Raw genomic sequence first — 15,750 nt, 5'->3', positions numbered from 1 at the left:
CTCACACAGAGACCCATAGACTCATACAGAGACTCACAGACTCGCACAGAGACCCACAGACTCACACAGAGACCCATAGATTCACACAGAGACCCATAGATTCACACAGAGACCCACATACTCATACAGAGACCCACAGACTCACACAGAGACCCACAGACTCGCACAGAGACCCACAGACTCACACAGAGACCCATAGACTCACACAGAGACCCACAGACTCATGCAGAGACCCACAGACTCGCACAGAGACCCACAGACCTGCACAGAGACCCACAGACTCGCACAGAGACCCATAGACACGCACAGAGACCCATAGACTCACACAGAGACCCACAGACTCGCACAGAGACCCATAGACACGCACAGAGACCCATAGACTCGCACAGAGACCCACAGACTCACACAGAGACCCACAGACTCGCACAGAGACCCATAGACACGCACAGAGACCCATAGACTCGCACAGAGACCCACAGACTCGCACAGAGACCGATAGACACGCACAGAGACCCATAGACTCACACAGAGACCCACAGACTCGCACAGAGACCCACAGACTCGCACAGAGACCCACAGACTCACACAGAGACCCACAGACTCGCACAGAGACCCACAGACTCACACAGAGACCCATAGACTGGCACAGAGACCCACAGACTCGCACAGAGACCCACAGACTCGCACAGAGACCCACAGACTCGCACAGAGACCCATAGACTCGCACAGAGACCCACAGACTCGCACAGAGACCCACAGACTCGCACAGAGACCCACAGACTCGCACAGAGACCCACAGACTCACACAGAGACCCACAGACTCGCACAGAGACCCACAGACTCGCACAGAGACCCACAGACTCACACAGAGACGCACAGACTCACACAGAGACCCACAGACTCGCACAGAGACCCACAGACTCACACAGAGACCCATAGACTTACACAGAGACCTACAGACTCACACAGAGACCCATAGACTCATACAGAGACTCACAGACTCGCACAGAGACCCACAGACTCGCACAGAGACCCACAGACTCTCACAGAGACTAACAGACTCACACAGAGACCCATAGATTCACACAGAGACCCATAGATTCACACAGAGACCCACATACTCATACAGAGACCCACAGACTCACACAGAGACCCACAGACTCGCACAGAGACCCACAGACTCACACAGAGACCCATAGACTCACACAGAGACCCACAGACTCATGCAGAGACCCACAGACTCGCACAGAGACCCACAGACTCGCACAGAGACTCACAGACTCGCATAGAGACCCACATACTCACACATACAGTGCTAAAGCAGTTCAACATACATATAGCTAAATCATTATTGCATTATACTGTTTTTTAAACTACGTTCAAACGCCTTTAACGAAAGATGCTCTATAAATGTATCTGGTGTACAAGAGGTCGTGGATTCGATCCCAACCCTGACGTCTGTACGTTTGGAGTTTGCGTGTTCTCCCTGTGGTCGCGTGGATTTTTCTCCGGGTCCTCCGGTTTTTCCCTCCACATTTAGAATCGACATCATGTGTTTATCGAGTATTTGAATGCTACTTTAAATTGTGATGATGATAAGCCACTTTGTTGAGCTATAATATGTGATAGCCATATTCTTGGTTATTTCGGTAAAGTCACGCAGAAGGGAAATGATAAAACAATATCAATATAAAACATTAATGTCTTATATTTATATTGTTTTATTATTTCCCCAAAAGAACCAAGAATATGAATCCCTGCAGTCACGAAAGCTTTAAATCAAAATGTGATAGCCAGTTCACTTTTGAATAAGAGCTACATAGCTCAGTGGGCCTTAGCTGGTAAAATACAACGTTTATAGTTTAGTTTAAGGATGCTTGGCCCGTTCCTTTAAAAGAACAGCGTGTTTATTGACTGTGGGACGAAGATGGCGTACGCAGATTCTAACCATTGCGGGGTAATCATCTCAAAACTGCATGGGAGGTGCGATATGGATACTGCAATGAACTAATTACTTACGTTTTGATTTAAAGCTTTCGTGACGGCAGGGATTCATCTTCTTGGTTCTTTCGGTCATGTTATTCTTTCAAAGTCATGTTATAATATGACTTTGAAACCCCCCGCCCAGCTCCTACGCATTTCCCATAAATATGCTAAATTCCTCTTGATTTTATTTTGTCAAGGCGCTCTTCTTCCCCCCTCCAACCCAGCTTAAATATACGCTCCAAGCCTGGTGGTGTTTCATTCTTCACCTGAGGGACGGCTGCTTGCGTTGTGGCCGAAACGTCGTGAGAATTATTTTATTATGTTCTATTTTTATTCTTTGATTACTTCCCTTCTACGTGACTTTACCGAAAGATTATGTGGTATACAGTTGGGTGGAATAAAACATAGTGCAATAGTACAATGTATAGTCTATAAGCATATTAGTTGCTGCGGCGCCATATTATTAACATTCCTTCCCTTTATTAATTCTAACCTTACTCCCTCCCTTTGATACTGCTAATCCTGCATAATGCACGGGCATAATGACTTTAAACCCCTCGCCAAACCGCCTACGCATTTCACAAGTAGTACTAATCGCATATCTGCATTTCCCATAAATATGCCAAATTCCTCTTGATATGCAAATTATTTTGTCAAGGCGCTCTTCGCCCCTCCATCCCAGCTTAAATAGTCGCTCCAAGCCTGGGGCTTGCCATTCAGACTCTGTCTACTCGACAGACCTGTTCTCCACCTGAGGACGGCTGCTTGCGTTGTGGCCGAAACGTCGTGACAATTATTTTATTACGTTTTATTTTTATTCTTTTATTACTTCCCTTCTACGTGACTTTACCGAAAGAACCGAGAAGATAATTACTTACGTTTGATCGTTTTTTTGTTCATCGCAACAAATTGTGCTGACCGCGCGTGCCGTTCTCGTCCCCGCGACGCGCAGGGCTACGACAACGCGGAGAGCAGCGTGCGCAAGGCGAGCGTCTTCTGCCTGGTGGCTGTGCACGCCGTCGTCGGCGACGAGCTGAAGCCTTACCTGGGCTCGCTCACGGGGAGCAAGGTGAGGGGGTGCGGCCGGGCGTGGGCGGGCGGTGAAGCCGGTAAAGTAAAAATAGTTGATTAAAATCGTCAAAACGTGAACTTTTGGTCAAGGCTGCCGAAACCTCGCAACGTTTAACCCCCCGCCGCCCGTCCGTTCTCTCCGCAGATGAAGCTGCTCAACCTGTACATCAAGCGAGCCGCTCAGAACAGCAGTGCCGAGTGCGACAACCCCATGCTCAGCTGAAGCTTCTTCGCGACCGAGAAGCCTTTCCTCGGGCGGCCGCGATGATTTGTCTGTTAACCGTTGGTGGGCGCCACCCCCACTGCCGTCACCGATGGCAAATGCGCGACCGTACGGGAGACGCCGTTAGCCCCTCGATGCCCCCACGGCCGAGAGTCAAGTGTCGGGTGACGTTTCGAGTGACAATCTGTAAAAAAAAAAAAGTTGCGATTTGCAGGACTCGGCAGGAACGCTGCTGTAACGTCCGTTGTTGTTCCCACCTCGAAAGTGTAAAAGCGAAAAGCCTGCCACGTATACACAGGTTCATTTCTAGCAGCGTGTGTCAGCCAGTGTGTGTGTGTGTAGGGGGCCTCGCTCCGGATCGGTCGACCCATGGCACCTGGGTCTGTCCCGTGACCTCGTGCCAGCGAGCCTGCGACACTTCACGTGGCCTCACAGTGCAGTGCGTCTAACCTGGCACAAGCGCCGTGGCGATGTCACCGCCACTTATTGGCGAATGGCGGCTGTTGTTGTCGTGTGTTCACGCGTGATTTTTTTAATTACAAGATAGAGACATTTCTGTACAGTAGCGGATATTCTGACAGGATCGCCATGTGGGCGGGCGGGTGGTCTGACAGCCACAATTGAAACTTACCAAATAATAGGAATGATAGTGCTTTTTACCCTCTGTATGAACAACCGAAGACCATGTTGGTTGGAGCCCTTGTAAAGTTCACAATGCAAGACGCACCCTAACGCATTGCATTCAACACCGCTCCTGTGCCCAGCAGCTGAGTGCCTGCGATTGTTATTCACAAAGGCCGCGTGGCAGTATTGTTCATAGCCCTTTCAGCGGAAGACGCGATCTGGTTGACGGGACAGCTGTTATGTCGTAGACGCATAGCCTAGGTTCTGTCGCACGTTCTCCGTTGCAAGTTTGAAGCTTTGTGAACGAGCAAAGAAACGAAAAGAAAAAGACTTTGAAGTCACATTCATAGCTTGTCGTTGCGTCGACGTAATATTAGACCGTACGGACACGACATCACCTGAGTGCCGTAAGGGCGTGCAATTACTGTCGCGAAAAAGTCAACGCTACGATTGACAAAGCTTGCAGACCAAGTCCGGATAGCTCAGGACACGGCCTAGGTACTTGGGATGCGTTCCCTATTTTTTTTTCGGAGAATGATAAAAGTGAACATTGTTCTTCGTTGCGTCTCAGACTGTGGTGCCACGTGATGTCACTTCAGCGCTTTTTTCGCGACAAGTGCCATCACGTGACATCATTTTGATGTCAACGTTGGCGTCACTTTGGCGTAAAAGTGTAAAAATAACTTCCATTAAAATGGTTTTATGGATGGAAATGGAAATTCGTTGGTTCGTGTTTAGAATTATTACATTTATCGTTAAATAAAAATCGGCACATTTAGCCGATGAACAATTGAATGCCTTAAAAACCCCCCAATACATTGAAATACGAAATCGAACTTCGTCCCTGGCAGTTAACTCGCCGTAATAATTTCGTTTGTTCACCCAGGAAAGCCTCGCCGAGCCACGTGACTTTTCTTTTTAGGAGAAACCTGCCAGGTTCCTGAAGAGGGAGTGGGTGGTGTGGGGTGTGGCGATTCCTGCGCGTAATCCCGACTTGAGTCACTTGCCGTGTCACCTCTCGCAACGTGCGCACCGTAGACTCCGTAACGCAACGGCAGCCTTGCCCTCGGGGCGATCGCTAACGTCCCCGCATGCGTCGAGCTGCTTTTGGCGACGTACGTAGCCAACCGACCGTGCTAATCGGAGTGTGCGCTGGGGAGTTGGGGGGAAAACGTGGTATTTCTTTCGCTTGCTGCGCGCAAACAAAAATAACCGGGGCGTCCGCTGTGATTCGAAGAGCCGTGAAGCTCTGCCAACAACAAGGCGGCGCACACCGCAAGGGCCGTGTCACTGTCTCCCCCCCCCCAGTGACGCATCTACGAGATGAGAGCCGTGCGTGCGTGCGTGTTTTATTTTACGTGCGTCACCTTTCCACGCCGTCCCTGCTGAGCATTGTACATAGACGTTAATCACGCTTCGCTTCGCCGCACATCGGCAGCAAGGGACGCGTGTGCGGTGCTCGGTCGTGTACATAGAGCTGCGTCGTTCTCGGCTGTTACATGTACATAGCCACGAGTAGTTAGGAGTGAACTGGTGAGGCCCTGGTATTCATCGTTAACTCAGTGTGGCAGTAGAGGTGTGACGACACGCGCCCCCGATCGCGTGCGGTTAAGCATTGACGTATCACTATTTGTAGCATCATCATTATAATAATTATAATAATTACGCTTGCTTATCCGGGGAAGGCTTCGCCGAGTCTCAAGTGTCTTTTGTTTCAGGAGGGTCCCGCCGAGGTTTCGCATTCGGCGATGACCATCGCGATACGTTTCCCAGCGAATTTTATTTGTGGTTAATTTGGCAAAATTCTTGGAACCATGACAACGGCACGCAACGGCCCAACTCTTGTGAGCGATATCACGGGATATCATTACGTCCTAACCGTGAGCGAGGAGAGCCGAGGGCGTTGCATCTTTTTTTAAGATTAATACGACCGCAGTATTAACCAGGGCGGCCCGCTGGAGTCGAACCACGAGCCTCTGCGGCAAGCTTGTGGACACGCTACAGCCGGGGCCATGTGGACTACCGCCTCTGTATTTTGCATTTAACAGATTAACGTGACGGCTGCAATCACTGGAGGCCACTTACATTCGCGTTGATTTAGAACTGAAACAACAAAAAACATTTTTAAAACTTAATATGAACCCTGAATCGCAGCGATTCATAGAACCGCCGGGGTGGGTGAATCGTGAACACTTCCACGAAGGTGGGACTTCCGAGCACACGCAGTCATTGTTTCAGGGTAACATTTAACCGCAGTTTTGATGACAACTAAATAACACGACAAATCGCGCGCGTTGAGTTAGGGTTTTTTTTGTTCGCGTTGTGCGCTTAGAGGCTTATCATCATCGTCGTCGTCAGTCTTTAATTCCGCTCGGCGGAACGAACATTTGCGTTGCGCGCGCGGTCCGACGTTTTCCGAGTGTCGAGAGCCGCAAGCGGTTCAAACCCCGGCGACCCGCGACGGCCGCGGGGCGACGGACAGTTCCGATCGGCGTGCGAGCGCCTCAACCTTCGCCACGAATCGTCTCTGTCCCCGCCGCCGCGGTTTTATAATGACGGATGGGTTCTTGCGGCGACGCGTTGGCCGAGCACAAGGGGCGTCCGTTCCCCCGCACGCCCCCAGCCCCCTCTGCCCGCCCTTCACCCCCACGCCGCCACGTGCAGCCAAGTGCGAAGCAAGCGAAACTGCGTCACGTAGTTTTGCGCGCGGTTTCAATTCTTCCCCCCCCCACCCCTTTTCCCCCGAACAAATGTGGTCATTCTCAAGAGTTGTAAAAATGCTCCGAAATAAGAAAAATTGTTATTGGGGGGGGGGGGGGGGGAGCTAGGATAATGAAAGAAAAACATGATACGCAATGATTCTAATGTGAAGTATCGCAGTGATTTTAAACGCAGAGATGGTGGGGGGGGGGGGGGTATCATCCGTTTTAAAATTAGATATTTAATGGGAGTCGTTTATAGATAACTTTACCAAGAGTGATATTCGTAATGCTTTTGTAAAAATGGAATTCGTATATATACACACACACATGTATGGTCATTTACAACATTTTTAGAATGGCATTTTAACTAAAAAAATAATCACACCGACCACCGAATTCACATTTTTACCCCACAATGCACACCCCCCCCCTCCCCTTTCCCATGTGTACAAGAAATATAATGTTTGATAACCTCCACTCACGTCTACTTACCCTCAACCTTATTCCGCAACACTTGTCGTGAGCATTCCACAGGTAGGCAGGCAGGCACGCAACCGCGCGCTTGGCCACAAGTTTCTTCATCGCTGCTCTATGTCATCATTGCGACCTTACCTAACGGGGCCGCCGAGAACGCACGCGCATTGAAGAGGTCAAAAATTCGGACATTGGGGCCCCCTCCCCCGAGAGAGAGATTATTTAGAGGGCTCACAACGAACCTCTGTGACCATGCCGCTAATCTTCACTGAGGCGCCTCCAGCCCCTGGAACTTCACGAAACTCTGGGCGGGGGGTAGCCCTGCAAACTCCGCATGCACACCTCATCCGCACCTCATCCGCACCTCATCCACACCTCATCGACGCGTTTCTATCCCCGCAGCTTCGTGATCCATCCCCCGCGTGTAATTAGGAACCGAAGCCGTCTCTCCCCCGTCTTGCGATTTAACATTTTTGTTGTTGTTTCAATCTGCGTCGGCTACGAGAAACGCGCCCCTCGGTGATCCGCGATGTCACTCCACACACGCACGGAAACCCAGCGCCGTGCGTCTGCGTGTTCCGGTCCCGGGCAGTTTTTTTTATTGCCCTCCGCGCTCGTGTCTTGTTTCGGGGTCCAGTGTTTTGTGGGCGAGATAGAGCCCGAAACGTCTGTTTGCCGTTGAACATTCCGCCGCTCACGTGGTGTTTCCCGGTTGACTCGGTTTATAAAACATTCCTTACACGACTGTGAAAACACCCGTTGCTTGTCGATCATTCCGACGTGGTCGCGCCGTTGCGGAAAGAGAGTCGCGCGCGTGGCGCTCCGGTTTGACGGCCACTTTCTTCCGCCCCCGTGGAGCAGAGGTCGCAAACGGGTTTTGATTCCTTACCCGTACCCGGCCGCACCAGGGTCGCAAATGGGTACCCGTATCCGGCCGGGTACGGGTACCCGTTCCCTACCCGTACCCTACCCGAAATGAGTGACAAACGGTGACTGACCAGTGACTCACGGCCTACCCGTACCCGTACCCGGCCGCACCAGGGTCGCAAACGGCTACCCGTACACCCGGCCGGGTACGGGTAGCCGGGTATCGGGTAGGGTACGGGTATCGGGTACCCGGTTGCGACTTCTGCCGTGGACACGCGGAGACATTGCCGGAGGAAGCCGGAAAACCGCCGCCGCCGGGTTTTGAGACGCGGAGATTGCTAGTGGACGTGCATTCTGCGAAGTATAATTGTCGCACGGCGACTGCGTGGTAGTTACATTTCCCTGCCGTTTCTGTTTTGTAAGTTTAATGTACATTTGTAGACATGAAGGTGAAAACACGTTTAGCCTCGTATGCCCATTTCAGTCACGTAAATTAATTCTACGTTTTTATAAATGGAAAGCTACAGCTGCTTACTTTTTTTCCTCCTCCTCCATCCTCCCTCCTTCCCAAGCTTCCGTGATCGAGATTTGGACTTAACGATAGCAATATGACGTTGGAAACGCTCAAGACGTAAACGAAACGGCTGCAAACTCACGGATGTTTTAAGGAGCTCGTGTAATTGTTGTATGAGCAGGCCGACATTCGTAGCAATGTAACGCAATACAATGTTGTTCCCCGTAGCTTGCTGTGCACTGTAGAATATTAGCAAAAAAAACTAAGTTGCTATATCAATGCATAGAAACTATTGGATTTTATATTCATGGACTCGTAATACAATGACGTTACATCGCCGATTAATGTCCGTTCCACGAAAGGCCACGGTCCTTTTCCAACCTTTTCTTTCCACAAAAAGGCAGAGAAAATTAATACACGCTCACAGTTTTAATAAGGTTTGAACAAACTACGCGTCTTTTTATATTAACGTGAACGGCAATTTCTCGTCCTAATAGGTCACAGTTCACCGCAACAACTTAAATCATATACAGCCCTTTGTCAATCCCATTCCACGCCATGTCCATGCAGCTTGGTTGACCATACTTCACCATGGATGGGTTCAATGAAAAAAATTAACCCGTAAAAACAAAGTTTTTCACTATAAATCCTTTATATGCGTGGCGGCTAGAGTCCTCTCGTCCTCTGGCTTGAGATGGCTGCCACCTATGGGTCAGATGATTGCCTGCCACCATTAAGCAATTGGTAATTAAATATAAAAAAAAAATCCTAAAAAGTGTAAAATTTTGTAAAAAAAATTCACGAAAATAAATTGTCACGCACAACGAGTCTGTGTGCCAAATGTCAGCTCGATTGGATCACGGGAAGTGGGTTAAAAAACGACCGAAAGATTTGCACGGTCGTAAGCGCGCAAGCAAGCAAGTGAACTTAATATAAAGGATTTAAAAACACACATTGGTGAGGTGAAGTGGCCGCCTCCCAGTAAACATGGCCCAACGTTGCGTCAAGTGTTCCAAATCACTAGCCAACGTTGGGCCAATGGTTCCAAACCATAATCTTAGTTTTTCGGTAAAGTCACGTAGGTAAAAAATGAAATGAAAAGTAATAATAGAAATAAAATAATAAAAAAAATCACGACGTTTCGGAGGCAACACAAGTCTCCGTCATCAGGTGGGACCGTCACAGCCAGATTTGCTGCATCAAGTGAGGCAGGGATTCCAAGATGCAAGTTCTAAAATACAAGTTAAGGGGGAGGAGAGGATGGGGGGGAGCTTATCAGAATGTAAATTTAGCTGTGACGGTCCCACCTGAAGACGGAGACTCGTGTTGCCTCCGAAACGTCGAAATTTATTTAATTATTATTTATTTTTACCTACGTGACTTTACCGAAAAACCCTAAGAGTATGAATCCTTGCAGTCACCAAAGCTTTAAATCTACAATCTCGTCGATAGGTTCAAAGAAAATAACAAAAAAAACTGCGACGTTTCCATCGCAACACACGCGGTCGTCATCAGGAATGTGTTCTTTTATTTGAACCTTTCTACTTGACAATAGCGAAAGACCCAAGTAATATAAAGCACAGATTTATTTTCTTTTGCTGTGACCTTCGTGGCCAGCTCATCCGCCCCATTTCGACTTTCTCTGCCTCCACAAGAGGTGCGGTTTTTTTTTTGGGTTGGGGTTATATCGCGTAAATATATAAATGTGTCGTTAAACCCGCCACCACCCGACACAGCCGACTAGTAAGGGCTTGTCACGTGAAACAACACGTGGCCAATTCGTCACCAGCACAGCAACCACCGGTTGTGTGTTGGAGAGTGAACCCACAACATTTACAATTTCTCTGCCTTCTTTTTTTTCCTTTTTGCTCCGTGTGCGGGCATCACACGGGTTGCAATGGCGAGTGCTTCATGTGCAGTGGGTTCTTCCTGTCGGACCTGTTCATGCCTGTTGCCGCAATAGCAGAGGTCGCAAACGGGTTTTGATTCCTTACCCGTACCCGGCCGCACCAGGGTCGCAATCGGGTACCCGTACCCTACCCGATACCCGGCTACCCGGGTATCGGGTAGGGTACGGGTACCCGATTGCGACCTCTGGGATGAAGCCATGTTGCAGGCGCGGGTGGGTTGATTCTAGGAACTTGGAATTGTGAGAAGAGACAAGACGTTGGGAAATGAGTGACAATCACGGTGACTCACCAGTGACTCACGGCCTACCCGTACCCGGCCGCACCAGGGTCGCAAACGGGTACCCGTACCCGGCCGGGTACGGGTAGCCGGGTATCGGGTAGGGTACGGTTATCGGGTACCCGGTTGCGACCTCTGCGCAATAGTTGGGTTCAACAGCTATCTTCCAGGTTATTTAACAACACACCACACACACACTTACTTGGGCGTTAATTTCTGTATTTGTACAGAATAAATTCTTACGTATCACGTTGTCTTTGTTCACGGTCTCTCTCTCTGGCTTTATATATTTTTTTTAAAACACAACCGCAGCAGCGAACCGTCATTCGCCACCCAAGTGACGTTGACGTCACCGCGGCGCTTGTGCCAGGCTAGGTGCACCTTGAGCCGACAGTGTCGAAGGCTCGCTGACGGAGGAGGTCACGGGAAAGACGAGGGTGTTGTGAGTTGACTGAGAAGACCAGCAGATACACCACCTGTGCTTTTCCTACTGTGCCAACTTGCTGTGTTTTAGCCGCCCGGCACTCCGCTCGTTGTTGTGAGCGTCGCTCCCAATTGTCCAGTAGCAGCGTCCTTTCACGAGCCTCCTCCTCCTCCGCAGAGGCCGATCCTGATACCGCTGATACAATACAACAGTCTTCGGCAAGTCCACTCAGCTCCACATCGTCACGTACCGATCGCGTCGGTCCACCCCTTTTCCTCGCCGGGGAAAACCACAGCACCACCCTTGGGGCGCGCACACACACACAGAAGTGTCCGTACGTGACCACACCGGTAACACGCAGACACCTAAAACATTGTCTCTTTCGGATGTCTTGTCTGTCTCTCTCCGCGCCAAAGGATAGAAATGACAGCACCGTTTGCGCGACCCATCACGTGATTATTCGCACGGTCTTATGCGTTCATTCAGTCGGGGTACAGCAAGTGGGGGGCGGGGCATGCCCCCCCCCCTTCCCCTGCTGTGATCTGGAAAACTATATGAAAAGCAAATGTGTGAATGTGCGTGTCTGTTCGAAATGTTTAGAATACTTCCCGACATGCTACAAACTTGAAATTTGGCATGTGGGCAGCTTCCAGACTGTACACAATGCACAAAGTATAAAAATAGACTTTTGTATTTTGGGGGGCGGGGGGCGAGTGGGCGCAATAATGGATATATTTTGCACGGCAAGTGAGCGGTGACGTCACATCTGTGATGTCACCCGCATGCGGCAGCGTCACGCAGTGTGCCTGCTGACGTCACGCAGTGTGCCTGCTGACGTCACGCAGTGTGCCTGCTGACGTCACGCAGTGTGCCTGATGACGTCACGCAGTGTGCCTGCTGACGTCACGCAGTGTGCCTGATGACGTCACGCAGTGTGCCTGCCAACGTCACGCAGTGTGCCTGATGACGTCACGCAGTGTGCCTGCCGACGTCACGCAGTGTGCCTGATGACGTCACGCAGTGTGCCTGATGACGTCACGCAGTGTGCCTGCCGACGTCACGCAGTGTGCCTGCTGACGTCACGCATCCTCACCCTCCGCGTTGGCCGTGTATTAATCCAAGACAATAATCCAAGTCTCGGGCGAAGCCGGGTAGTCAAGCAAGTAGGATCTTAAAGGAAAGGGAAGGGAGAGGTAAGAATAGGAGGAGATTTAAAATAGGTGAAGGGGAGGGGAGTGACAGGCGGTTAGTAGTGAAGAGTATTAACATGCGGTGGACTTTAGCGACCAATATTATTGTTCACAATAAAGGTGTTTGGGTTCGATCGCGTAAGTGTAAATGTGTCGTAACCCTCCACCACCCGACACGGCCAATTAGTAAGGGATTTGTTACGGAAACAAAACGCCAGTTAGTTACTAGTATAGTGTATAGTAGTGTATAGTGTAGTGTATATTAGTGTGTAGTGTATAGTGTAGTGTAGTGTATAGTAGTGTATAGTGTAGTGTAGAGTGTAGTGTATAGTGTTTTGTGTAGTGTGGTGTGTAGTGTATAGTGTAGTGTATAGTGTAATGTAATGTATAGTGTGGTGTGTAGTGTAGGGCTGGGTGGGGAGGGGCTGGGTGGAGCTGGGTGGGGAGGGTGGGGCTGGGTGGGGAGGGTGGGGCTGGGTGGGGAGGGTGGGGCTGGGTGGGGAGGGGCTGGGTGGAGCTGGGTGGGGAGAGTGGGGCTGGGTGGGGAGGGTGGGGCTGGGTGGGGAGGGGCTGGTCACCCCGTGGCTGTTGCATTGCCAGAAAGGTAAAAAAAAAGATTTTTTTTTATTTTTCAAAAGGAGGCAAAATCTTCTTGGTTCTTTCGGTAGAGTCACGTAGAATGGAAATAATAAAATAATAAAATAAAACATCATTAAACAATTCTCACGACGTTTCGGCCACAACGCAAGCAACCGTCCTCAGGTGAAGAACAGGTCTGTCGGGGAGACAGCGTCTGACCTGGTCTTCACCTGATGACGGCTGCTTGCGTTGTGGCCGAAACGTCGTGAGAATTATTTAATAATGTTTTATTTTATTATTTTATTACTTCCATTCTACGTGACTTTACCGAAAGAGCCAAGAAGATGAATCCCTGCAGGAGGCCAAATCTTAGGATTTAATTTCACTTGCAAAGCGCCACGCAGTCGTCTGATCATTCGGAGGTGCCAGGGGAAAGCGCCATCTGACCCAAAATATAGGAATTATTAATCGAAAGCCATCACAATCTTTGCTCATTTGGGAATGCAGCAGAAAGCAGCAAACCGCTCCCTATCAGCACACGAACTCACCCAGGGTCACTCACACACCCAGGGTCACCACCAGGGTCACTCACACACCCAGGGTCACTCTCACACCCAGGGTCACTCTCACACCCAGGGTCACTCTCACACCCAGGGTCACACCCAGGGTCACTCACACACCCAGGGTCACTCTCACACCCAGGGTCACACACCCAGGGTCACACCCAGGGTCACTCACACACCCAGGGTCACACCCAGGGTCACTCACACACCCAGGGTCACTCACACACCCAGGGTCACTCACTCACCCAGGGTCACGCCCACACCCAGGGTCACTCACACACCCAGGGTCACTCACTCACCCAGGGTCACTCACTCACCCAGGGTCACTCACACCCAGGGTCACTCTCACACCCAGGGTCACTCACTCACCCAGGGTCACTCACTCACCCAGGGTCACTCACACACCCAGGGTCACTCTCACACCCAGGGTCACTCACACACCCAGGGTCACTCACACACCCAGGGTCACTCACACACCCAGGGTCACTCTCACACCCAGGGTCACTCACTCACCCAGGGTCACTCACTCACCCAGGGTCACTCACACACCCAGGGTCACTCACACACCCAGGGTCACTCACACACCCGGAGTCACTCACACACCCAGGGTCACTCACTCACCCAGGGTCACTCACACACCCAGGGTCACTCACACACCCAGGGTCACTCTCACACCCAGGGTCACTCACTCACCCAGGGTCACTCACTCACCCAGGGTCACTCACACACCCAGGGTCACTCACACACCCAGGGTCACTCACACACCCAGGGTCACTCACTCACCCAGGGTCACTCACACACCCAGGGTCACTCACACACCCGGAGTCACTCTCACACCCAGGGTCACTCACTCACCCAGGGTCACTCACACACCCAGGGTCACTCACACACCCAGGATCACTCACTCACCCAGGGTCACTCTCACACCCAGGGTCACTCACTCACCCAGGGTCACTCACACACCCAGGGTCACTCACCCACCCAGGGTCACTCACTCACCCAGGGTCACTCACACACCCAGGGTCACTCACTCACCCAGGGTCACTCACTCACCCAGGGTCACTCACTCACCCAGGGTCACTCTCACACCCAGGGTCACTCACTCACCCAGGGTCACTCACACACCCAGGGTCACTCTCACACCCAGGGTCACTCACTCACCCAGGGTCACTCACTCACACAGGGTCACTCTACACCCAGGGTCACACCCAGGGTCACTCTGATGGGCCCCCTTGACTTCTCACCCAGCCGCTTGAGTAGAATTCTCTGGACGATCTGTGGAAATATTTCCCTGCCTACAAACGCAGCCCAGGCGCACACGTGTCGAAAACCGGTCCCGGGCCTCACCCAGGTCGACTCAGCCTCAAATGAATTACCTGATGCGGCGTGGAGTAAACATCGCTCACTGGGGAGAGACAAAGACGGTCGGGGCGTGGTGCTGGCCACCCCCCCCCCCCCCCCCGTCTCGTGTGCCCTTCCGGGCCTTCATAGGTGCTGCTGCTGCTGCTTACTCGATAACTTCCACCCGAACCCCTCCTTTGCCCACAACAGTCTGCGAAGTGGCACATTGGGCATCTGGGTCGTGTTCGGTGTTGCGGGTATCACCGGCCGTGGTGGTTGTTGAAGGGTAAACACGCCGCGGCGCTCTCCGGGTTCTCGGCGGATCATTCCGCTCCAAGCAGAGGGACGATGGTCACCGGGGGTTGGGGGGGCACCTGTTGCCGGTTTATTCCAGCGGGCCAGGTGAGGTCACAGCTGACAATGCCGTGGGCCCACGCGTCTCAGCTTTGGCGGTGATGCAACGGCAGAAACGGGTCCTGCGATAAAAGCTCCCGGCACGGACTGGAAATTCTCCTCTTGGACACTCGTTTGGTCTCGTCGGCGGCGACGACGACGATGATGATGATGTGAGTGAGTGAGACTTGTGTTGACGGAGACTTGTGTTCCCTCCGAAACGTCGTGATTTTTATTTTTTATTTTTTTTTTATTAATTTCAATTACATTTTTTTTACCTACGTGACTTTACCGAAAGAACTAAGAGTATGAGAGAGAGTGAGAGAGTTTGGGGACGTGGAATTAACCAGCCGCTGTTGGAACTCGACGTTGGATTTTGGGGAGAATGATGAGTCACCAGCCGACCCCGTCGCCACCAGCAGCAGCAGCCGTGATTTATCCACTGCTGGATGAAGGCCTCCGCAAGCCGTCGCTCGGCGTTGCGCAGTGCAGCGATGCAACAGCAGCGTCATCATCATCCGCGTCGACCTCTTCGTACGCGCGGGGCGATTGGCCTCAGCGCGCGGACCACGCGGTGGCACGGAGGGACGGTGGCGAGTGGTCGCGTCTCTC

At 51.3% G+C, this 15,750-nt stretch overlaps 1 protein-coding gene across 1 annotated transcript in view; it reads left to right on the top strand.

The window, feature by feature from the left end:
- Positions 1-10,902, top strand: part of LOC144736654 (CLIP-associating protein 1-like) — a 51,069-nt gene extending 40,167 nt beyond the window's left edge. The window contains exons 27-28 of the mRNA XM_078619226.1: positions 2,939-3,055; positions 3,203-10,902. Coding sequence (XP_078475352.1) covers positions 2,939-3,055; positions 3,203-3,280 — 195 coding nt within the window. The 3' untranslated portion in view covers positions 3,281-10,902. The remainder of the gene's footprint in view (positions 1-2,938; positions 3,056-3,202) is intronic.
- The last annotated feature ends 4,848 nt before the right edge of the window (positions 10,903-15,750 follow it).

Source organism: Lampetra planeri, chromosome 62 (assembly GCF_965212315.1).
Source record: "Lampetra planeri chromosome 62, kcLamPlan1.2.h2, whole genome shotgun sequence".
NCBI lineage: Eukaryota > Metazoa > Chordata > Hyperoartia > Petromyzontiformes > Petromyzontidae > Lampetra > Lampetra planeri.
The sequence above is the reverse complement of the archived record's forward strand: the minus strand, read 5'-3'. Positions and strand labels throughout refer to the sequence as shown.